Source organism: Mus caroli, chromosome 1 (genome assembly GCF_900094665.2).
Source record: "Mus caroli chromosome 1, CAROLI_EIJ_v1.1, whole genome shotgun sequence".
Classification (NCBI taxonomy): domain Eukaryota; kingdom Metazoa; phylum Chordata; class Mammalia; order Rodentia; family Muridae; genus Mus; species Mus caroli.
The window spans coordinates 143981866-144006696 of record NC_034570.1 but is presented as its reverse complement, the minus strand read 5'-3'; the positions used below and the strand labels follow the sequence as shown (position 1 = coordinate 144006696).

At 46.0% G+C, this 24831-nt stretch overlaps 1 protein-coding gene across 1 annotated transcript in view; it reads left to right on the top strand.

Annotated features, from left to right (window-relative positions):
* The window catches only part of Lamc1 (laminin subunit gamma 1), a 117051-nt gene that overhangs the window by 70933 nt on the left and 21287 nt on the right, over positions 1–24831 (top strand). The window contains exons 2-17 of the mRNA XM_021185565.2: positions 1703–2007; positions 6064–6194; positions 8926–9092; positions 12294–12482; positions 13248–13365; positions 13733–13831; positions 13920–14056; positions 14467–14589; positions 14680–14869; positions 15280–15392; positions 16970–17191; positions 17302–17490; positions 20983–21228; positions 21680–21833; positions 22446–22588; positions 23980–24158. Of these exons, the coding sequence (XP_021041224.1) occupies positions 1703–2007; positions 6064–6194; positions 8926–9092; positions 12294–12482; positions 13248–13365; positions 13733–13831; positions 13920–14056; positions 14467–14589; positions 14680–14869; positions 15280–15392; positions 16970–17191; positions 17302–17490; positions 20983–21228; positions 21680–21833; positions 22446–22588; positions 23980–24158 (2705 nt within the window). The remainder of the gene's footprint in view (positions 1–1702; positions 2008–6063; positions 6195–8925; positions 9093–12293; positions 12483–13247; positions 13366–13732; positions 13832–13919; positions 14057–14466; positions 14590–14679; positions 14870–15279; positions 15393–16969; positions 17192–17301; positions 17491–20982; positions 21229–21679; positions 21834–22445; positions 22589–23979; positions 24159–24831) is intronic.

Below are 24831 nucleotides of genomic sequence, written 5' to 3'. Positions count from 1 at the left end.
ATTAGAATCCCAAGCCACCTACTCCTGTGCAGAATCAACTGTTTGCCTTGTTGGAATGTCTTAGATAGTAAGTTTCTGGAATACCATGCATACTATACAACAATCTCATCCTCATGGCTTGCCATATTTTGATTTAGCAGAGACAATGGTTCTTTCAACAGAGCTGTAGAAACTGTTGTGTGTGACCTGTTTGGAAAAGTGCTATGTGGGTACCTTAGGGAGGCCTGTATTTGTGGAATGTTCTTCTGTGAATGTAATTACTAAGTAGCCCCTGGGTCTGTTAGTTAGGTCCTTGTCTGAATAGGTTCAAACCCTTGGTTCAAGACTTGTCTTCATAAACTCTATTACAGTATTGCTTTACACTTCCTAGAACTTTATAATGGGTCAAGGATATGCAAGAGCAGATGGGCAGGATTGCCCTTATCTTTATAAAAGAGAAATTGCTACAGAGAAATCAGACAGTAAAGGAGCCAGACCTGAGCACAGGCCTCATAGAGCATAGTCCTATGTTCTTCTTGCATGCGTGTGTGTGTGTGTGTGTGTGTGTGTGTGTGTGTGTGTGTAAGGGGCAGTTATTAAATCTCTTCTCTGATCTGGACCAGTTGAGAAAATCAGCCTTACTGTAGATAAAGCTGTATAGGAGGCTCTGGCCTTGCTGGACAGCAGAGGACTCCTTGAGCATCTCAGAGGGCAGGAGTTCCTGCTCTACACAGGAGGTCAGGGTAGTTTTTTTCTAAGAGGTGCTTTACGTAGGGGGAGTACATGCCACCTCCTTGAGAGCAGAGAGTTGGTCTGTACACATCCTGTGCCTAGTGTATCGCACAGGTCTGAGTGTGGAGTTGCGCTGAACAAATACTTGTTGGCCCAGCCGTGGTCTCTGGCTGTCTCTGGTATAGCAGAGACCTAGCAAAGCAAATGTGTTGTAAGGCCTCACAGGAGCGTGGGTGAGGATTAAATAGCTGTGTATTGTTTGAGGTCTTGCCACCCAAACCTTTGGCCATGCCCTAGCTGTGCAGGAACTCCCAACCCATTGGCTCTTCTTCTAGAGGGATGGCAGCAGCCATCCGCTGCCGCCACCACCGCTGCCTCCTCTTCCTCCTCCTCCTCCTGCCCTTGGTTGCTCAGAGCTGGCTTCTCACATGGTCTCTTGTGAACATCTTCAGATACAACCTTTCTCTCTTCGTACGTCTCTTTGCTGAGCCTTTGAATGAGGATTTTTCTCCTTTCCTGTTCATGTCCCAAACAGCCTCCTTCTCCCCAGGGTAGATAACCGTTCTGAGGACAGTGCACCAAGAAAAACACTCTGGTTAATGAAGGGTAAGGCTTTGAGTGTACTGGATGTCCCCAGAGGACCCATTCCAAAAGCTTTCAGATTTTTAAGAAAAGATATTTTAATTAAGCGTTCAATGAAGCCCCAGGAGTCAGAATAGGTGAGCTCATTACTTAGTTTTATTTTAAAATGTATAGTACTGCACTTATACCACAAGTTTTCATGGCCTATGTTAAGAACCACTTGTGGGGAAATGGGCAGTTTCCAGGCTTAGACGAGCCTACGGGGCCATTAGTGTGTCTGGTGTCCTGAGGTTTTCCTGGTCTAATGCTGGGCTCCTCCTCTCCATCAAGTCTCACAGCTAGTTAGCAGTGGGGGCCTTTCTTATCTTCATCCACACGACTTACGCACTCTGATGTGTTTGTTCCGCAGGAAAGGCTTTTGACATCACTTACGTGCGCCTCAAGTTCCACACCAGCCGTCCAGAGAGCTTCGCCATCTATAAGCGCACTCGGGAAGACGGGCCCTGGATGCCTTACCAGTACTACAGTGGGTCCTGTGAGAACACATACTCAAAGGCTAACCGAGGCTTCATCAGGACCGGAGGGGATGAGCAGCAGGCCTTGTGTACTGATGAATTCAGTGACATTTCCCCCCTCACCGGCGGCAACGTGGCCTTTTCAACCCTGGAAGGACGGCCAAGTGCCTACAACTTTGACAACAGCCCCGTGCTCCAGGTAGGCACCCACAGGGTGGTGTGGGAGCCAGTTGCTCTACCCAAGTGAGCGATCACGTGGGCGGCTAGATTTTAATGCCATTCTCCTGTGTATTATCTATAAGTGTGGGGGAAAAAAAGCCATTTTCTTCCCTCTGCCTTGGGAACATGTGTTCTTATGTTCTTTTATTCTTAAAAAATATATCCCAGGGTGTAACCTTTCTAAAACAGATGTTAGTTTAAGGAGGTATTTTGAGACAAAGTCTGCCCATGTATGCAGTTGAGGATGGCCTTGAACTGCTGACCCTCTAGCCTCCACCTCCCCAGTGTTGAGATTATGGGTGTACACCCCCACACTTAGCTTCTTTGAAAATCTTATTAAAACTGAACAGTTTTCATTTTCGTCTGTGCTCGTGAGGAGGGAACATATCGCTTCTGACTTTTTCAAGAAGACATTTGGTGTGGGGCTAGGGATGTATAGCCTGCTTGGTAGACTGCTCAAGTGCCTCTAGGTAGCAGGTTCAAGGCCATCCTGGAGTACATGAGATCCTGTCTCAAAAAGATTCTAATTCTTTTACATTTTGAAGTTTATTTTGTGCCTATGTGTGTGTAAGCACAATAGCATGTGTGTAGGTTAGGAGGCCAGTGCGTGGGAGTTGGCTTTCTCTTACCTGTTGGGTCCTAGAGGATCTGAGGTCATAGACTTGACGGGAGGTGCCTCTGCCTGCTGAACCTTCTCACTGTCTGCCCATTCCCTGAGTAAATAAAATAAGGTATTTGAAATAACCTCTCATTTTTCTTGCATCCTTTCATAACTGTTCCTTGATTTGATTTTATTTGAAAATAAGCTGGGTGTGGTGGCGCACGCCTTTAATCCCAGCACTCAGGAGGCAGAATTAGGAGGATTTCTGAGTTCGAGGCCAGCCTGGTCTACAAAGTGAGTACCAGGACAGCCAGGGCTACACAGAGGAACCCTGTCTCCAAAAAAAAGAAAGAAAGAAAGAAAAAAAGAAAATAAAAGGTATATTTTTAAAATTAGTAATGGGAAACAGCACAAGGACACTTGTCTGTGCTGCTGATAGTCACTGTGGGAATTCCATCATGACCTGAGAAGTTGAGTTCTAGAGTCAGGATAACAGTTAGGGTACCTTGGCACTGTGCTTATGCATCAACTGAAAACCTTTTCCCATCTAGTAATAAAACAAATCAAGGATTCTTTTCATCTGTTCTGCGTGCGCATCCCTGTACACCCTCGTATGGAGTCTCTGTGTACTGCTCAGACTTGTTTAAACTTTTCACATGTTCTGGCTATGTGCTCATGGAAGAGTGAGGATCCCGTGTCCTTCTTAGTATGTTGATACAGACACTGATGTCACATCTATTTGCATGGTGACGTAAGTATCTAAATGGGGGCCGTCTATATTGGCTGACAGAGGAGAGAAGGAAGGACTAGCTGTGACTTTGCAAATGCTACTCCGATTTCATGAAAAGGAGTTCTTCTGGGCTTTCTACTTCTGGATTTTCAGCCTCTGTCTCTGGAATTTATTGTAATTACTATTATCTTACATTTATTTATTTTGTATGTGTATGTGAGAGCACAGGTGTACACGGTAACATGCACATGTAGGCCAGAAGACAACATGCAAGACCTTCTATCATGTTGGTCCTGGGGGTTGAACTCGGGTCATCAGCCTTGGCCGCAGACATCCTTACCCACTGAGTCCTCTCACCAGCCCTGTACTTTGTTATTACATTCAAGGACACCTTTTGATCTGGTTGTATAGTTGTAGGTAGAGCCAAAAGATGAGAATATATTTTTCTGTATGTCCGGTTTCCCACCATTGTAATCTTTTGGGCTGTCCAGAGAGGGTACATATGAAAGTAAATCCATTAGCCAATGCCTTTGTGAGAAAGGTTCTTGTGATGCAGATGATACAGGACAGAGAGAACAGCTAACTTAGATGGAATAACTGAAGATGGAAAGAAAGCCTCAGGAGAGGCGAGACAGCAGACGTCTGCCACACTTGTTTCTTTGGTTGATTCTGTTTCCTGGCCTGTAGCATCTGCAGTGGGGCCAGGAAGAGTGGTGTTTGAGGTTGTAACTGGTTTTCTGGCTCCTTTGCTGCCAGCATGCTCACCAGCCTGTCCTGAGCAGCTCCCCTGAAGGGACTCTGCAGTTTACTGTTCTTCACGCCCTAGAAACCAGTGAGACTGTGTGTTAAGAATGCTTTGAGTGCTCATTTCATTGGGTGGTAGCTTTAATTATGTGTGTGTGGATATAAGAGCCCTGGCTCTCATAGCCTAGGGCCTGAGCAGATGTGACATCTAGTTGATCAGAGTAAGCTGCCTTCTCTCCGACTGAGGAGGCAGAGGAAAAGTCCTCTGGTCTCACTGGCTGAGTATCATCAGGGTGTGTTGGTTTGTGGGTCTTAGTCTCTGTTATAGCACTTGCGTGTTAGCTCTCAACTGTGCTGTAGTACAGTGGGTTCTCAGCCATAGATGCCTGAGCAGTGTTGTGGTGTCTAGGTGTATATTAAGTCTTTTAACCCTCGTAACTCTGTAAGTTGGGTGTTTTTTCTTATCTTCATTTTTACAGATGAGGAATCAGAGCTCAGAAAGGATGTAAATTGCCCCAGCTTTCAGTTGTAAGCGACAGAGCTGACACTGGGCCTCTGTTCGGTTGAGCCTCAGATTCTCTGTTCTTAAGATAGTCATATTGATGAATAAGATATTCATATTGCAGGCAGTTGACTCAGTGGTGCCCTGTGAGCTTTCCTTCTTTAAGAAGGGGAGCTGTGGAGCTGTGATAGAACCTTGGAAGGTATTATTAGCATTAAGCAGAGGTGTGTTTAGCTATTTACGTTATGGACAACTAACAGATTCCTGCCATTATGGCCCCGAGTGGGAGTTGTTATTGAGTTCCAAGACTGGATACGGTGAAATCATCTTCTCCATTCTAATTATACTCGAAGCTTCCCGAAGATTAGTTTTTATGAGTTCTCCGCATTGCCAGGTGTTTGGCACAGCCTGAGGCTGGTTCTTTATCAGGAGTGCGCTCGCTGGTCCCGTAGCGCTCTCTGGAAGCATAGATGCCCGCGTCAGTCCCTGTTTGTACATCTCTGAGGGTGAGTCTGACACACAGTGCCCAACAGTCTCCTGGACTTGAGTTGAAGTGCCATCTTTGGGTTTGGGCTCACAACACCAGCCGGGTCAACTGAAGGCTGAGTCTTTCTCTTCCGCTGTGGTCTTCCATGTTCAGGAGACCAGAACAGGCTTTTTTCCACAGTGAGGACAAGTCCCTTGGCATCACGAATACTCCCTATTGAGCCTCTGCTTGTGTCAAATTGACTGATATCCCCTCTGCCAAAACCAGCTGTACATCCAAGCCCAGAGCCAGCACGGAGAGAGACTGCCCAGGGTGTGGACCTGGCAGACGGAGTCATTGGGGTCATTTTCATAGCAGGATGAGCATCTGATAAAGTTAGCTCAATGAAAACATGGTTATTATAAGAGCTTAGATATCATAAAAATCAGGGTAAAAGCGCAACTTTTATTCTTATCTGCTGCCGTCACGGTGCACCTTTCAACTTGATCCGACGTAGATTGCACCAAGCATGAGGGACCCCGCACTGAGCAAAATGGACACAGATTCCTACCCTCTGATCCATTTGATCGGGTGGCATAGGCAGTGTGGAAATGAGTGACAGCAGCAAAGCAATGACGCGGTGATAACTTTAAGGTAGCGTGGTCTCGAAAGACCTAGCGGAGGTGACATTGTGTAAAAGATCACAATAAACACAGACTGCACTCAGTGGGCTCGGGTCAGTATGCTCACACAAGACCTCATGCTGAGGTCTCTGTCTGCCTAAGAGAGCTTTGCTCAGCCCTTTCAGTCACCTTTCAGTCAAGGAGGAAACTATCCGGGAATTAAAGGTGGTAGCTCAGCAGTTCACTGAGGGAGCAGAAGGCGATCTTGACTGACATAGGAACTGTTTAGAAGAGTTTGTGAAGTGCGTCTCTCATCTTCAGTGCCTCTGCTTCTCTTCATGTGTCTGCTTGCCTTTTTGTTTCCTGGCAGGAATGGGTAACTGCCACTGACATCAGAGTGACGCTCAATCGCCTGAACACCTTTGGAGATGAAGTGTTTAACGACCCCAAAGTTCTCAAGTCTTACTATTACGCAATCTCAGACTTTGCTGTGGGCGGCAGGTGAGTGGACTGTTAAAGCTGCCTTGATGGTGGTGGGACTTTGATGTAGAACTTGTTTATGACTTTATTAGAACTTAGGGAGGGACCACGTGGATCTGGAAAGACAAGCCATAACCTAGACGACTTTTCTTATCAGATCTTCTCATTCTGGAAGCTAAGCAACTGGGTTATCTGAGACCTTGTTAAATCTACATTTATTGACCATTTAAGTGCAGAATCCAGTAAAAGGTTCTGCAGAGCAGTTGCCTAAGGGAGAAACGTTGACCTTCTTGGATCTTAGGAGGGAGTTAAGGATAATTCTTAAATAAGTAAAAATCAAAACATAGGCTGAGAGTCCCTAATCTACAATCTCAAGGTGTTCTAGTTTGCTTTCTGTTGTTGTGAAAAACACCCTGACTCAAAGCAAGTTAGAGAAGAAAATGTTTATTCATCTTAAAAGTCCCAGATTATAGTCCATCACTGAGGGAAGTCAGGGCAGAAACTCCAGCAGGGTGGGAGCATGGAGGTAGGAACCGAGCCACAGGCCATGGACAGCAGGGCGGGAGCATGGAGGTAGGAACCGAGCCATAGGCCATGGAGGGTGCTGCTTACTGGTTGTTTCCTTGGCTTGCTCAGCCTGCTTTCTTGCATTATCCATTATCCTTGCCTAGTCATAACACTACTGCCTACCATAGTTGGCTCTCCCTACATCAATCATTCATCAAGAAAATGCCCACCTACAGGTCAGTCTGATAGAGGCATTGCTATCATAGAGGGTCCTCCCAGATTCCCCACACTTAGGCCAAGTTGATAGAAAAACTAACCAGCACACAATACTTGAAATGTTAGAAAGTAAAATATTTTCTGGTGTTCATGTGATGTCACAAGTGGACAGTCAAAATGCTGGTCCCTGAGCGTTGTGTAAAATTACCTTCAGGCCATGAAATTCATGCTGTGACTTGGTCCCACTCCCAAGTCTGGTTTTGAAAGAGTTCAAGAATCCAGAAACTTCCATTTCTCGAGCACTGGGGAGGGTGTTGGCCACTCAGCTGTGCTAATGCACCCGCGTATATTCAGAACAACAACAAAAAAATGTCATGAATCAAGATACAGAACTGCAAGAATAGAGGAGCAGATGGGGTCTGGATGGGTCTTAAAGGGCAGGTGGGATTTGAGTGGAAGATGTCTGGATTGTGCAGGAGGATAACTGTGTATTAGCAGAAGTTCAGTGTGTAACTCTGCTTGACGGGAAGAAGACATCTTTGCACAGCTATAAACCAGAAAGATCGCTTTATGCCCAGAGATGACAGGCTAAGAATCATAGACTTTCTTCTCTGGTGTTAGCCCGTGAAATCTCAAGAGCAGAAAAATTATTTTTGTTTATGGTTTTCCCAACATGTTCAGTGAGGTTGATTTGAACTGTAGCCACTGAGAAATTGGGCAGTGTTTGGAGTAAGGCTGTAATATGAATGCTGGGTTAGGAAAATGAGTGTTCACTGAGAGTAGAGGATAGTGGTACACAGATAGCTCTGAAGATGCCACGAAGCCCATTACTTTATATCCTAACCTGCAGAATCAGTTCAAAGACATGTGTCGGGTGAGTGTGGAAAGAGGTAAAGGCGCAGTGTCGTGCAGTCCTCTTTGATGCTGTATAATCTGCATATGAGACAGCAAACACCTGAGGCCGTGCAGATCGAGAGGGACATATAGGTGCATTTTACTTGAAAGGAAAATGACCAGGTCTTTAATCAAAGATGATCTTAAGGTCTAATGATCAAGAAGAGAACAGTGCTACCACCAGCAAACTAAGAAAATGGGCTAACTTGGAGGTGATGGTGCATTTAGTCCTAGATTTGTATAGTTTTAGGCCCAGGGAGATACTAAGTTTGTATAATCACCAAGGACAGGAGCCTTAGAAAAGGATCGGAACAGAATTATCAAGGCAGGATTCATCTCTGCATGATGAAGATGACTCCAGTGTGCACAGGCATTTTTAGGTGTAGATGAAGCTGTAAAATTGCTGTCTTTAAGGAAGCAAGTGAGAGAATCGTCTGTTCCAGTCACATTCACGTCTCCAAGTTCCCTCGGGCCCTCAGTTTATTGCTATACTTGCATCTAGGGGATCCTTCAGTGATCCGTGCCCACAGAGAGCCCCAGGGGACCACCTAACTACTGGGCATCTATTGGGAGTGAGGCATCAAAGTCAGTGGCCCTCCTCCTTCAGTCAGAAGCACACTCATGAGTGTGGATTACTGATATGTGTATTAACCTGTATTCTGTGCAGTCCAGTGTGCAGAAATAGAGCAATTCCCAGTGACTCTGAGAGGAGCTTTGACTCTGTTTTACAGGTGAGGTTCAGGCACACCGTAAGTGACAGGGAAACCCAGGTGGCCTGGTATCAGACTTTATGCTATTCTTAGTCATTGTCTTCTGCTTCCCGACAGTCTTGACTTCAGGAAACATCCTGCTGGTGCCTTAGAAACTCTTAGGGACTTTCTACTGTCTAGTTAATGTCCCATCTTGGGATTTTTTTGGGTGTGTGTGTGTATATGTGTGTGTGTGTGTGTGTGTGTATGTGTGTGTGTGTGTTTCAGCTTATCCTTGCCAAGTTCCTGAGTTTATACTTTTGAATGGTAAAATTCAAAGAATTCTTAGGTTGCTTTTGGATTGCTATATACCCATCTCTTCTGCATCATTTTTAGGGTCTGACAGCAGTTCCATTCTTAGCTGTTCCTATCTCTCTTCTCTCCAGGTGTAAATGTAACGGACATGCCAGCGAGTGTGTAAAGAACGAGTTTGACAAACTCGTGTGCAACTGCAAACATAACACATACGGAGTTGACTGTGAAAAGTGCCTGCCTTTCTTCAATGACCGGCCGTGGAGGAGGGCGACTGCTGAGAGCGCCAGCGAGTGCCTTCGTGAGTGCTGCTGGTGTAGTCTGCCCATTGTCTTAGGGACTATAGCAGGAGGGGGGGAAGGGTGACTTCCTCATTGATTGGAAACTGAAATGCACTACTTCTGTAGAGTAGGGTACTGAGCCACATGCACATCAGAGGAAAATGATAGATAAAGAAGTTGGTTGTGAATAAGTCCCGCTGGTTTTGTTTCCTTCATGAACATCAACGTGGAAGCCAAATCTCCAAGGTCCAGGAATTTGATTAGACTCAAATACTGGGCCAATGTAGAGCCTCTAAACTGCGACCTCTGAAGTCACTGTGTGGCCCTTTAAGATCAACCATTCCTCAGTGTCTGTATGAGACGGATTCCAGAACTTTCACATACCAAAGTCCATGCACCTTCAAGCTCTCTATGTAAATGTGACCGTGCCCTTCTTCCACGCCTGTTGTCTGTTGGTTACAGTGTAGATGCCATGTAAATAGTCCCACATTATTTGGGAAATAAGGACAATAGAGAAAAGTCTGTACATATGTATTCAGACATAAGTACAGACATTATTTCCCCCTACATAGTTGATCGTTGATGGGATCGGTGGGCGTGCATCTCCCTAGGTACACTTGTTCAGACTCCTGCACTCCAGTAGCCAGCTTGGTTAGCATGTGTCAGTACACTGACTCGACTCATCTTTCCTTTATCTGACCAATGAGAATAGAGGGAAGAGCTTGCCCAGCCACTGCCCTGCAAATCTGGGTGGCTTCGGGAGAAGGGGTAGGTCCTGTGCCCTAGTAAAAGGTCAAGATGAAGAAGTTAACACATACTTATCCTTCAGAACGTCTTGGCTTACTGTGCACAGCCTGAGAGGGGAACTCCAGAGAGGAAACACAGAGTCGTGATTTGTGAAAGGCTTACTAGGAACAAACTTTAAAGCCGCCACAGTTCTTGAGTTCTTCATCAGTCTGGGAAATAGAAAGACTGAGAAAAAAGGACACTTGGAACTTAGAGCAGTTACCACAGCACCTTGTGAAGGAACTACATCCTGACTTTTGACTGTTTTCATTGAGCCGTCTTGAGCAAATTGTATTATTCATCTTTAATTTCTCTCAACAAAGCCCAGAGTTGCTGATAAACTTTCTAGCCTCCTCTAGCATTTCTTAAGAATTCCAGGGAGCTCCTTTGATCCCATTACCACACTAATGTAATTGGATGTTGTAAGGTGAGGACTGGTGAAAGAGATGCATACTTCTAAAACATGTCATCTAAACACATGTGCATTTGAAAAGTATGTGTGTGTACCGATGTCGTGTTTCTAGTTTATCTAGGAAATAGGAACAAACAAAATACTGTTAGCTCACTGCTAACGGGCTTTGATAAGGAGCTCACTGGATTTGCCTTCCTCTATAGTCTCTTCAGGACCAACCCCTCAGAGTATAGTTTCTGGATGATGTGACTATGACAGGACAATCAGGATACTGGGGCTAGACAAGAGAAGGACACGCTGTCTTCTCTCATCCTAGCCATTAACGAGTGAGGCACAGCATGGCCTATAGCTTTGAGGTGGAACAGAATGGACAAGGGAATTGTTCTGCCTCATGATCCCAACACCGGACCACTACTCCGGAAGGCTAGATTGACTGCAGGGTGACATAGAACAGCTTGGGGGTCAGAGAAATAGCAAATGGAAGGGGAAGTCACTGTACAACAGCTACTGAAAAGGGTGGGGGCACCAACTTAACAAACTTGGTGCCAGCAACTCAAGTTTCTAAAAATGTTTTCAGTTGTAATTCTATAATAGGATCTATTGTACAGAGAAAGAAAATACATATTCAGATATCTTTTAAAATAGTTTGAAAAGTATTTATTGTAAATCAAGCAAAATTTTTGTTTTTATGTGATGGCCAAGAACTTATATGTGCTTTGGACAGATTAAGTCTTAGAAAATCATCTCACTAGAAGCAGCACTAAAAACGCAAATATTTCTTTATTTTGGAGACCGGATCTTAATATGTAACCCTGGTCTGGAACTCACTGTGGAGACCAATCAGATACATAGAAACTTGCCTCCTGAGTGTGCACTGCCAAGACCAGCCAGTTTTAAAGTACAGTTGTGTTTAACAGATGACCTAGTTAGAACTGTGGTTCCCCAGTAGATGGATCTGAAGTGTCTAGATTTCCCTGTCATTCTGCTTGCGTCATCAGACATGCTAATTTAAACCTACAGGTCTCAAGTTCCCTGGTCTGGAGAGAGTAGTCTGGCTCCTTGGAAGCTGGTGTCTTAATGTGTTTGAGTTGTTGAGGCAAATGTCCAAAGAAAAGATGCATGATAAATTAGTACCTTGTTTTTGCTGTTAGTGCTAGAAGTAGAAGATAAGGAGTTAGGAAAATGGGTGGGATTATATACATTGTTACCCGTGGGGTGCACTGGGAGGCAGAGGCCAGCAGGTGTATGGCTCAAGGCCAGGTCTACATAGTGAGTTCCAGACCAGCCAACACTGCATAGTGAAATCTTGTCTCAAAAAAACAGAAAAACGATCATTTGACTTGGCTCTTATATATGAACAGCCACTGGGAGACAGATTCTCTTCTGAGTATAGGAGTTCTTATGTATACTTTTTCTATGAGGATGGATATTTCATAGTAAAGTAATGGATGATCAGGCTTTCTGAATTTGTTGACATACTGGGTGTTTTTTTTTAAATTAACAATGTACTTAGTAGTCATTTTTATTCTATGCCATCTGTCATAGAGATGTAAATTGAGGTTTGGTTTTCTTGGGAGTCTTTTAAAGTGCTTTCTTAAAGGTATATAGGTCGCTGGGCGTGGTGGCGCACGCCTTTAATCCCAGCACTCGGGAGGCAGAGGCAGGCGGATTTCTGAGTTCGAGGCCAGCCTGGTGTTCAAAGTGAGTGCCAGGACAGCCAGGGCTACACAGAGAAACCTTGTCTCGAAAAACCAAAAAAAAAAAAAATAAATAAATAAAGGTATATAGGTCTTGGAGGCTCCCGAGATGGCTCAGAGGTTAAGAACGCATACTCATCTGCCAGAGTTTATTTCCCAATAAAGCACCCATGTTAGGTGGCTCACCACTGCCCCTAACTCCAGCTCCAGGGGATCTGATGCCCTCTGCAGGCATCCACACACATACATAACATTCACTCACACAGATACACACACATTTTTTTCTTTTTAAAGATATACTTATGTGGCATAACTTGTATATTTAGCTTGTGACTGCAATGGCCGATCCCAAGAGTGCTACTTTGACCCTGAACTATACCGTTCCACTGGACATGGTGGCCACTGTACCAACTGCCGGGATAACACAGATGGTGCCAAGTGCGAGAGGTGCCGGGAGAATTTCTTCCGCCTGGGGAACACCGAAGCCTGCTCTCCGTGCCACTGCAGCCCTGTTGGTGAGTGACATCCATCCCAGTGGGTGGAGTAAGCTAAAACAGAAGTCTCCTGAACCCTGAGGAAGGAAAGCTTTGCCTTCTGAGCATGTGCAGAGAGAGTTAAGTGTGGCGTGATGTATGCTGTTCTTGCTTATAAACGTCTCATTCTGCCTCCTTCATGCTAAGTTGAGCTTTCGGATAACTTTCTAGTGTGTATAGAAGAAGGAGCAGTTCTGTAAATAATTGGCAGCTGGGCCATAGACCATTTGAACTTTGACTGTGAAAGGCTTTTCCTTGTTAATGATTTTGTTTAGTCTGATGTCCGTGGGGAGCTGAGCTGTGCACAGCATGTTAGTGTGTGTCTAGAGATGCATAGCATTTAGTCTCTTGTAATCTTTCTTATTTTTATTTTTTGAGAGTTGGGCTAATATTTTGTTGTTTGGATCTTTGTATACTAAAATTCTAGACAGGAGCCTTAAGGAACATTGGATTTCCAGAGAGGTGACTGGTCTGTGTGTACTGTATCACTGGGTACAGTTTTGTTCAAGAGTGGTGGGTAGATTTACCTCGGGGTGTGCCTGGGACACTAAACTGTTAGGGCTCATAACACTATGATTTATAGAGTTGTCATTTGGCGGTCAGGCCTCATTTTCTCTGCCATCCAGAGATGACATACTGGTCATCAGGCATTGCTTTGGGCTCCTGCTTGTGTTTGCTTTGACATTGGCTTTACTTACCCATCTGTCCAGGCTTGGAGGTGAACATGAACTCTTTACTCTATTGTAGGTTCTCTCAGCACACAGTGTGACAGTTACGGCAGGTGCAGCTGTAAGCCAGGAGTGATGGGTGACAAGTGTGACCGTTGCCAGCCTGGGTTCCATTCCCTCACTGAGGCAGGATGCAGGTAAATGTTTTCAGCAGCAGAGACGGGTCCTGAGTCTGCGCAGGGACACGGTAACTGTAGTGGGAGCACTTTCCCAGCGGTCATGGCCAAGACACTTCTAGACTCGCAGTGGGGATGGCCTGGGGCTGGGGGGGACAGAAAGTGCTTTTCAGTAGTTTTAAGCTAGCGTGTACAGTATTAGGTTTCATCACGGGCGATGAGTATTCTTGACTGAAACCAAATCCAAATAGAAAGATAACATGAGCTCACCCTGTCCTTTAGAGATGCTCTGTGTATAGAATTTGCCGTCGTGTAAAACGGGTTGACTTTCAGAGTGGGGCTTCTTTCCTGCCTGTTCTTTTTATTTCATTCCATTCCCCTCAAACAGGCCATGCTCCTGCGATCCTTCGGGCAGCACAGATGAGTGTAATGTTGAAACAGGAAGATGCGTTTGCAAAGACAACGTTGAAGGCTTCAACTGTGAGAGGTAGCCCTAGCTCCTCTAGCTCCGTGTCTGGCCTTGGCAGCAAATTTCCCGAGAAAGCAGTGTCTGATCGTGCCTTAATCTCTTTCAGATGCAAACCTGGATTTTTTAATCTGGAGTCATCTAATCCTAAGGGCTGCACACCCTGCTTCTGCTTTGGCCATTCTTCTGTGTGCACAAATGCTGTTGGCTACAGTGTTTATGACATCTCCTCCATCTTTCAGATTGGTAATGTAGCCCTTATGCACCACCTCACAGGCCTCTAGAACTCCCAAGACCATTCCTATGTGGGTAGTTTGGTTTTGTTTTTTTTTTAAATCAGTAACTTGGGAGTGTTTTTGATACTAGGGATATTAGATGTTACTAATATGCATAATTTTTCTCTTGTGTGGCCCTTTAATAAAATACATATGATTTTAGAGAATATATTGTAGTAAGCAGTGTCTGTAAATGTTTTATTAAAAAATACAGCAAAATGTATCTTTCAGGGAACAGTATATATAGGTCCTGTTATAGGGTCATTTTTGTTGGTGGTAGTGGTAATTTCCTTATAGAAAGTGCAGTTCATACACTTTGTGGGGCCTGGGTATAGGATGCTTGTCATCTGAACGTGCTCTGGTCTTCATTCCTACCTGCAGATGAGGATGGGTGGCGCGTGGAGCAGAGAGACGGCTCGGAGGCGTCTCTGGAGTGGTCCTCAGACAGGCAGGATATTGCCGTAATCTCAGACAGTTACTTTCCTAGATACTTCATCGCCCCTGGTAAGTGAGGCTGCAGAGCCACACAGCTTTCTAGATCCTTCTCTTGGTCACATCCTCACACCCTGACCCAGCCTATTATCTACCTTCCAGCGAAGTTCCTGGGCAACCAGGTCCTGAGTTATGGGCAGAACCTTTCCTTCTCCTTCCGAGTGGACAGACGGGACACTCGCCTCTCCGCAGAGGACCTTGTGCTTGAAGGAGCTGGCTTGAGAGTATCCGTGCCCTTGATCGCTCAGGGCAACTCCTACCCCAGCGAGACCACTGTGAAGTACATCTTCAGGTGAGACTGTTCTCTCTGCCAACTCAAGCCTGGCTGGCGGAGAAAGAGAAAGTGGCTTTCTGTTGTTTTGTTTTATCTGAGTTGATCTGGCCTCAAGGTATGTGTTAAAGAGAAACTTCTGGGCTAGATGTGGTGGCTCATGCTTATTGTCCTAGACCAGTGGAGGTTGAGGCAGGAGGATTGCCAGGAGCTCAAGGCCTGCTTGGATTACACAGCAGGAATTCTGGGGGGCGGGGGGACCCTTATGTATTATGGAGCTGAGCCCTTTGTTATCTATCTCTCAGTTGTACTGAGAAGCTGGCAATGCTCTTTTTCATTTGGTTAGCTTGTCAGCATTGCCTGTGGCTGCAAGAAACAGCCTCCTTGCAGACTACCCTTACAGGGCTTTTGTGCCCTTTCCTTGTCTCCAGGCTCCATGAAGCAACGGATTACCCTTGGAGGCCGGCTCTCTCCCCGTTTGAATTTCAGAAGCTGCTAAACAACTTGACCTCTATCAAGATCCGTGGTACATACAGTGAGAGGAGTAAGTTGTGATGTCATTGTCATTTAGGAGTTGATTAAGGAGGTGACTGGGTATAAAGGGATTCATGATAAAGAAAAGGTCCTGCTCTGATGTGTTCACACTGATCCAAAGGATCACCAACTGTATATTAAAATGTACTTTGAAACGCTCTTCAAGGATTTGGAGAACATTCATTAAAATTAGTGACAGTCTTATTTTATAATTAATAAGCCAATTGAAATGCCATTTTATATATAGATTTTTCTCAGTCTTATTATTAACTACTAGTTCAGCTTGTTTGACCTTCAACCTCCATTTCTTTTTGTTTGCTGCCATGTAATTATCAAGTGACCTGAACTATTGGCTAAATTATCAGAATCTATGTATTACCCTGTGAACATTGGCTTTAATTTTGTGTAAACGGGTTTAAAAATATGCCTTCAAGAACTTACTAATGAGGGCTTTATCCCCCCCTTGGGTAAGGTAAAGGCTGAAACTTGGATGTGTTGGGGTGTTTGCTTATTTTTGAAATCGCTGCCTGAGTGTCCAGATGGAAATGCTTTATAAGTAATTACTAATATGGATCTGGGCCCTTGGAAGAGGTTTGGATTACGAATGTAGGTTAGAAGTTGTCTACATTTTGGTCCTTTATTTGTAAACTTGGGAAAATAGAAAGGGGATGGAATCCTAGAAACAGAGTTGAGGTCTGTGCCCTGAAGCCCATGGAGGGGAACATGGAGAAGAAAGAATAGTTACAGGTTTGGGACAAGAGCAGCATTGGGTGTTAGATGGGCATGGGAGGGGCCTGGGGAGGAGCTTAGCTTTGGCTTAGCTTGGAAACTGAGAGAGACCCCAGGACTCTCTGGACAGTGATTTTGAATGCGAAAAAAGTAAAATAAAGAATATTCTCTTCAAGAACTTTGAAGGAGAGGAAAGAGATGAATTATCATTGGGGAGTAGGAGCAAGATTGAAGGGGGAATATTTTTAGACCAGGGAGACAGAAGAATGTTTAGGGATTAGAAGTGCACCATAACTCATGGTCTGACTGGAAAAAAGCTGTACACCTATTAAAGTTAAGTTCAAGCCAGCAATAGAAGTTTCCTTCGGCCTAGGTGGTCAGTTTCCACATGAATTATATAAACAGCAAGTCATGTTGCATAACGTGGGGGGAATGTACTTTACCCATGATGGTATCTCCAAGGCCCATTTGACTGTTGTTTCTGCTGGATTGGATGGACCATTGGTCTAACTCAGCATAGCTTTCTTTTTCCTCATGGAAATGTCAGAGCATGACTTGTGGCTTAATGGCTTTGGGCGGGTTGCACACTTATCAGAGCTATACAATCCTCTGTGTGTGTGCGTGTGTGTGTGCGTGCGTGCGTGTGTGTTTGTGCGTGTGCCATACTTCGACTCCATGAGTATCCTGTACCACATGGTTGTCTTAGATGTCTTTTTCTGGTTGCCATTCCCATGAATAACCTAAGCTGATAGTTTTGTCTGCACTCTTGGGTCTGGCTTCTCATGAGCTACCCAATGGTGATGAGCCTCTGGAAGCCGGGAGGCCCCTCAGTGGCTCTCTTTTCCACACCACAAACAGGTGCTGGGTACTTGGATGATGTCACCTTGCAAAGTGCTCGCCCTGGGCCCGGAGTCCCTGCAACGTGGGTGGAGTCCTGCACCTGTCCAGTGGGGTACGGGGGGCAGTTCTGTGAGACGTGCCTCCCAGGCTACAGAAGAGAAACTCCAAGCCTTGGACCTTACAGCCCGTGTGTGCTCTGTACCTGTAATGGGCACAGTGAGACCTGTGACCCGGAGACAGGTAAGAAGGCCTGTGGCCACTGCGAGGCCTGCCGATCCTTTTGCCATTAGCAGTGGCATCCATTGTCTTCTTGTTACTGTCCTGATAGTGTATCTCCACTCTCGCAATAGGTGTCTGTGACTGCAGAGACAATACAGCTGGCCCCCACTGTGAGAAATGTAGCGATGGATACTATGGGGACTCAACCCTGGGCACCTCCTCTGACTGCCAGCCTTGTCCCTGCCCCGGTGGCTCAAGTTGTGCCATTGTCCCAAAGACAAAGGAAGTGGTGTGCACGCACTGTCCGACTGGCACTGCCGGTGAGTCTGCCTTGCTCCCCATCCCTCAGAGTTCTCTATGGTTGTGAGCATTGACACAGCCTTCTTCCCTCGGGTGACCTCACAACCCCAAGATGGAACTGCAGCTGTTGTTTTGCTGTGATTAAGAGAGCAGAAACTGAGTGCTCTGTTCAAGGCTGTGTGGCAAGGCACAGGTGAGCTGGGGCTACAACACAGCTTTGTGACTCCAGATAGAACTGTCACCGCATATAATGTAATTTCTCATAAAGTAAGAACCCAAACTGGGCTTTCTGCTGGCTTGTCTGGAATTGCTCATGTGAAATGGCAATCTTAAAATTCTGTTTCTGAATCACCCTTCCAGCATCTCAGAGTCAGTCACTTTACACTGGGAACATCTATTTATCTATCTATCTATCTATCTATCTATCTATCTATCTATCTATCTATCTATCTATCTATCTGTCTGTCTGTCTATCTTATCTATCTATTTTTAAAGACTTTGTTTATTTATTTTATATATATGACAAGTACGCTGTAGTTGTCTTCAGTCACACCAGACGAGGGCATCAGATCTCATTACAGATGGTTGTGAGCCACCATGTGGTTGCTGGGACTTGAATTCAGGTCTTCTAGAAGAAGCAGTTGGTGTTCTTAACCACTGAGCCATCTCTCCAGCCCTATTTACTTATTTTTGAAGAGCTTTGGGTAGACCTCTGTCCCCATTATAGCCACTCCATTCATTTCCCAAAGAACATAAAATCATGTCCCTTTTGGGTGTTCCTAGCTATTGTGACCACGGAGGGGTCACTAGCAGACTACCGCTCCTTGGCTTACTTTGCCTTCACTGTGAAGGGCAGGAAGACAAAACCAGGGCTAAACAGCGTGCTGCTTGTTCAGTGCGTCTTAATCGCACTGGTGGGATTTGAACCTTGACCCTAGACTCTGAAAGCAAATTGCATTTTGGAATGAGTTTGGTCCAGGCTACCTGGTGTCTCTGTTTTAGTCTGATTCAAATCACGTCTCAAGCTTTTGAAGTATAGATTACATGTGGACTAGCTACACTATCAGAGGAGGCATCGAAGCTGGAATGTTGCCTTTGTACCCTGTGGCGATGGCTGTGCGGGAGCTGGTGGCTGCCCACAGCAGGGCCAGGAGGGCCCGCCCCCATTTCCCTCTGTTCCCCTGTGTTCTCATCTCTTCCCTCAGCCCCACCTCCAGCCATACTTCCTGCTCAGCTCATTGACCTGGGTGTTTGCTTGTCAGGTCAGTATCATGGCCATGCTGGACAGTGGCTGACTGCCCCTGATCTGAACTCTGACTTCCCACTTTCCTTGGTTTTCTTCTCTTTCCTCTTGGGTACCCCTTGATCACCTCTTTATTTCAGCTGGAGGTTTTCATGACTTTGATGATCCAATCTCTTCAAGCGACAAAGTCTGTATCGCAGCCCTGGGCACCCTCTCCTGAGCAGAGCCCTTTGTGCTTTCCTTCCCCGCCTGGTGCAGGGCTGGATGCTTTCTGTTCACCCTCCGCATCTGCTCTCCCTTTTTCTGTCTGATGAGATATGTGCACTGCATCAAATCCGGCCTGCTTCAGAGTTAAGGTAGCCAGGAGCACATGCCCGAGATCAAAGAGGACAGAGTATTTAGTCCAAGGCCTGTGTTGATGGGACCCTCAGGCTTGGTGGCTTCTGGAAGGTAACCTTCCCCAGACAGCTGTGACAACCCTGTGGTCTGGTCACCGCCCCCTCCGGGCTGGCCCTAGAGCATAGGTTACAGAGTCCGTGCTGGTCTCCACCTTCCTCCTTGATTCCCTATCTCTGCTCCCGGGCCATGCTAATTCAATATGCCGATTACTCTATGCATTCTAGATCCACACAGCTATAATTCCAAACTTAAATAAACCTCTTCTTCACTTCTTCCCTTTTTCTCCAATTCTAACCCTTTCCTTCCCAGCGGTCTATAGACTACCACAACCTGCCTGTTGAAGCCAGAATCCTTGGGTTTACACTTGATCCATCTTTCCTTCGATTCTTAGAAACAGCCCCTCCTCTACCACTTCCTGCCGCTGTCCAGCCTCCAGCCTCTCAGCTGAAGTCCCCCCGCCCCACCCCCTCTCGCTGGTCCCCTGCTTCATTTGTTTTCCTGACATCTGTTCTTCACACAGGAACCAGAATGATACTTTTTAAATGCCTTCGGATTATATCACTATATTAGTATTTGTTTTCTTCTGAGCTATTTTATCATGTAGTCCAGGCTGGCCTAAGACTCACAGAGTATTCCAGGCTGACCTAAATTTGTGATCTTCCTGGCTCAGCCTCTGAAGTGCCGAGATTGTGTGTGTTTCCACCCTCTGTGATCATACCCCTTAAAAACTCTGCAGGGGCTGAGGTGGTAAAGTCTCAGTGAGTAAAACTCTTGCTGTCAAGCCTCAAGACCTGAGTTTAGTCCCTGGATCACAGGTAGTTGAAAGAGAGAACCAACTCCCATAAGCTGGCCTCTGACCTCAATAGTCATACTATGGTATGCACATGCAAACACACAACAAAAATGAAAAAGAAAGGCTCTCTAGTATCTTGTCACTGCACTTGAATTTAAGTCTTTCTGTCCCCATAGTCCGACCAGGGTTAGTTGGTTTCTGCATGTAGCCTTGTTCAGAAGTGTTCCCATAGGTATTTTTCTGACAGACTTCTCTGAATTCTAATCCTAATGTCTCTTCTCCCAGTGTAAAGTGGCCTTCACCCTCACTCTGATTTTAGCCACTGGGTTTGGTTGAATGCTCTCGGACTTGTCTGCATCTGGCATCTCGTGTGCATATCTGTGCTGATAACTACAGTAGCAGCTTCATGGGAGCAGAGACCCCATCACCCACTCGCACCCTGGAAGACTGCTGGTGTGGATAGGAGATGCTTGCAGGCAGTTGTTTAGTGACTTAGCAAACAAACCTGATTCGTGAGAAACACTGGGCTCTCTTAGGCCCTGTTGGCTGCTCAGATTAAAGAGCTCATCTCGGGGTGACAGGAATGGCAAGGATGTAGGGAAGGATGGACCGATCAGTGAGGATGCAGAACCTGAAGGTGAGTTTCTAACTCCAAAGCAGACACGGGTGATACCTGGCTCTCTTAGAGTTCAGCATTAGCTGACAGTGCTTGAGTAGGGAGTGAGTGTCTTTTATAAGTTAGGAGACCCTGCTCGCTAGAGACTGTGTGGATGCAGAGGCTGGTAAACCTCTATTACCAAGATTTTGAGCACATCATCTTGGTTAGTTGTCAGAGAATTTGAAATGAGGTAAGCAAACCAGGGATTATCCCACCTAGGAAGTATGTCAAGGCCACTCCACTGTTTTGGCCCAGTGCTGGGGCCTCAGCCTGGATCTCCTGCTCACACCACACCATACCGCACCACACCACAAGACCATGTATATGCTGGTCAGACTATACAGTATGTACCCATTGGTAATCTACGGCAGGAATGCCTCAGGCCTTTCTTCTTTAACCTCAGATCCTCTCATTCCCAGGCAAGAGATGTGAACTCTGTGATGACGGCTACTTTGGAGACCCTCTGGGCAGCAATGGGCCCGTGAGACTGTGCCGCCCGTGCCAGTGTAACGACAACATAGACCCCAACGCAGTTGGCAACTGCGACCGCCTGACGGGCGAATGCCTGAAGTGCATCTATAACACGGCTGGTTTCTACTGCGACCGGTGCAAGGAAGGGTTTTTCGGAAATCCCCTGGCTCCCAATCCAGCCGACAAATGCAAAGGTTAGTCACTGGCCAGACTCAGTCACGCCCACACCTCGATGTGCAGATCCATAGTGGGGTCTCTCTCAGTACTTACAGAAGTTTGCGCGAATGCGGTATGAACCACTTCTTGCATAACTTAAAATTGCTACACTCCATCAAAAAAGTAAAACAGGAGAATTAATTTAGTATGTTTAACAATGTAGCCGATGTTTTATTGCTTACTATTATACTGGTAATAATCTGTTAAAAACTGTTAATAAGATGGTTCTTTTTTTTCACCCTATGTTTACAAAGTCAATGTGTTTTAATTGCTAGCACATCTCTGTTCAGACTGCCAAGACAAGACTATCTGTGCCTTTCAGCTTCTGTGTGAGACAACCCAGGCCTAGAGAACCTGGTCCAGTGTCTCAGGTTTTAGTGCTCTCCCTGGAGATTTGCATCTGTTACTTTCTCTGTCTCCCCACCCTAGCCTGCGCCTGCAATCCCTACGGGACTGTGCAGCAGCAGAGCAGCTGTAACCCGGTGACCGGACAGTGCCAGTGTCTGCCTCATGTGTCTGGCCGGGACTGCGGTGCTTGTGACCCTGGCTACTACAACCTGCAGAGCGGGCAAGGCTGTGAGAGGTGGGACTTGAGTCTGTGTAAAGTGATCCTTGTTGTCTTTGTCTTAAGAAGTACATCTTTCCAGGCTACTCTAAGCAGCTGGCCTGAGGTTGCTTAGGAATTGTTTCCAGTGTCTTATGCAGGAAAGGCTGTGTAAGTAGGGGACAGAAGGGGTAGATAGCATAGTGGCAGTCCTGGTGTGTCAGACACTTCTTTTTTTTTTTTTTTTTTTTAAGATTTATTTATTTTATTTATGTGAATACACTGTAGCTGTCTTCAGACCCACCAGAAGAGGGCATCCCATCCTATTATAGATGGTTGTGAGCCACCATGTGGTTGCTGGGAATTGAACTCAGGACCTCTGGAGGAGCAGTCAGTGCTCTTAACTGCTGAGCCATCTCTCCAGCCCTCAGACATTTCAAAATGCAGATTGTAAGGTTTCTTCTGAGACAGACTCATCAGGGCTGCAGCCTGGGAGTCTGTCCAGTTCTCGGTCAGTAGGGTTTAGTGTGGACCTAAGGGAACAACCCCTAACATTCCGAGGAGTCATTCTTAGCGTGCTGTCTTCCGGGATGAGAATGTTGCCCACACTCTGCCCCTCCTACCCTAGAAACATCTTGTGCTTCTCCTCAGGTGTGACTGCCATGCTTTGGGTTCCACCAATGGGCAGTGTGACATCCGCACCGGGCAGTGTGAGTGCCAGCCTGGCATCACCGGTCAGCACTGTGAGCGCTGTGAGACCAACCACTTTGGGTTTGGACCTGAAGGCTGCAAACGTAAGACATAGTGACTTGCAGTGCAGTGTCTCCCATGCTAGTTAGTGCGTTACAGGCCTGATAGCCTCTGTGGCCAGAGAAGAGACCTCCTGTGACTATTAGAAAACTCTGGAGATCAAGGGCCTTTTGGTTCCTCTGTTACCACCCTGTTGATGTCTCCTTTTCTAGTTTTTTTTATACTTATTCCTCCTTGTAATTTTGTTTTCTAAAGAAAAAAAAATCTCCCCTGAAGCACTGAGCTTGCCCACTCTGCTTATTAAGACTTCCTGACTACCTCAGCTCTGCAGATAAAGAAGCAGCCGTGGCTTCTGCTCGGCCGCTATTGGCTTGCTTTGGCTCCACCCTTAGAGCCCATTTGGTTTGGTTGCATATAAACTTTTGCTTCTCCTTGGCATAAACACTTGCCTGGAAATCAGAACAGTTTGGATTTTTTTGCTTTCTGAATTCCTTCATTTCTTGTGTGGAATGTAGAAAGTCCAAAGAGAAAACAAACTGTAAAGAAGTGCAAGAAGTGTTATGTTAGCATTTGGGTTTTTTTTTATTTCTTAGAGAAATTTAAAGATGAAAGTAGAGTGGAGTCCCTGAAGCATATGAGAAAGAGCGCTACATCATTTAATATACTGTGTGTGTTCTCTGTGTAGCTCAGGCTGACCTCACTTCCCCTCCCTCTACCTCCCAGAGACATATTCTCCACCGTGCCTGACATTCGTGTAATTTTTATACCACATGAAATGTGCCCCAAGGGGATGCTGAGGTGACTCAGTTGATAAAGTGCTTGCCATTTGAGCAAGAGAGCCTGAGTTCAGATCCCCAGTACCCATATAAAAAGGCAGGTGTGTATCTGTAATGAGGCCGAGGCAGGTAGATCCCTAGAGCTCATTGGCCAGCAGGTCGGGTTGAGATGCAAGTCTCAAAATACAAGGGAGATCTAGGCACAGTGGCACACACCTTTAATGCTGACACAGCGGCTCTTTAGAGACCTGGACCTAATTCCAGAACTCAAACGTAAAGGTAGGCAAAGCTCTTGTGAGTTTGAAGCCATCCTGGTCTCCATAGTGAGTTCCAGGCCAACCAGGGCTACATAATGAGACTCTGTCTCAAAAATACACACACAAAAAAATAAACAACAGAAATTAGGTAAAAGGTGGTAGAGGAAAACAGATACCCAGTGTTGACCTCTGACCTTTGTAAGCATATACATGCACATGTATGCACACATTCCACATGCTCCCCATATTACTTCACAACCTAGTTTTCCTTTTAAAATGTCTATCTTGCCTGCTACATGGACTTAGCCATTTAAAAATCTCATAAGTGAATTTTTCATAAGTACACATGATGATGGTACAGTCGGTCCGAGTTAAAATGGGAATTGTCTCCTCATTCCCTAGCTTGTGACTGTCACCATGAAGGATCCCTTTCGCTCCAGTGTAAAGACGACGGCCGCTGCGAATGCAGGGAAGGCTTTGTGGGCAATCGCTGTGACCAGTGTGAAGAGAACTATTTCTACAATCGGTCCTGGCCTGGCTGCCAGGAGTGTCCGGCTTGTTACCGACTGGTGAAGGATAAGGTAAGCTGTCAGTGGGGCATTCACTCATTCCTTCAGCAGACATGAAGTAGAAACTCAAGTCTACTCTAAGCTCCAGAGAAGAAATGGTGGACACCTTGAACTTGCTCTCTCTTCTCAGAGGTGATGTTCTAGTGAGGGGGGAGTGGCCAGAACCGCATACATAGGAGAACTACTGAGAAAAGTGCCTGAAGGAAAGGAAGAGGTACTAGCAAACCATGGGAAACTGCAGAGCCTCTGTAAGGAAACTCTCGTGATGTGAGATCCGAAGGATAAAGAGGCGGGAGCCGTGTGAGGGGGAGTGAGGCAGGCAAACGCCTGGAACCTGGAAGCTGCCCAGACCCTGCCCTGGGAGGAACATTGTTGGTGGCAGGTTATATAGGATATGTTGACTTTAAGTGGGGAGTTTGGGGGACTATTTCCAAATTCAGTAGAGATGTACAGAAGTCCCATACGAGGAGTGTTGTGACTGCTGTGTGAAGAGGGACTATTAGGGATGGGATGAAGGGGAACCCCTTGCATGTGTTGAGAGACCAGGACAGGGAAAAAGAAGAAGAATCGGGAACTGGCCTTAAGGTTGTTGTTTAAGCCGGGCGTGGTGGCGCACGCCTTTAATCCCAGCACTCGGGAGGCAGAGGCAGGCGGATTTCTGAGTTCGAGGCCAGCCTGGTCTACA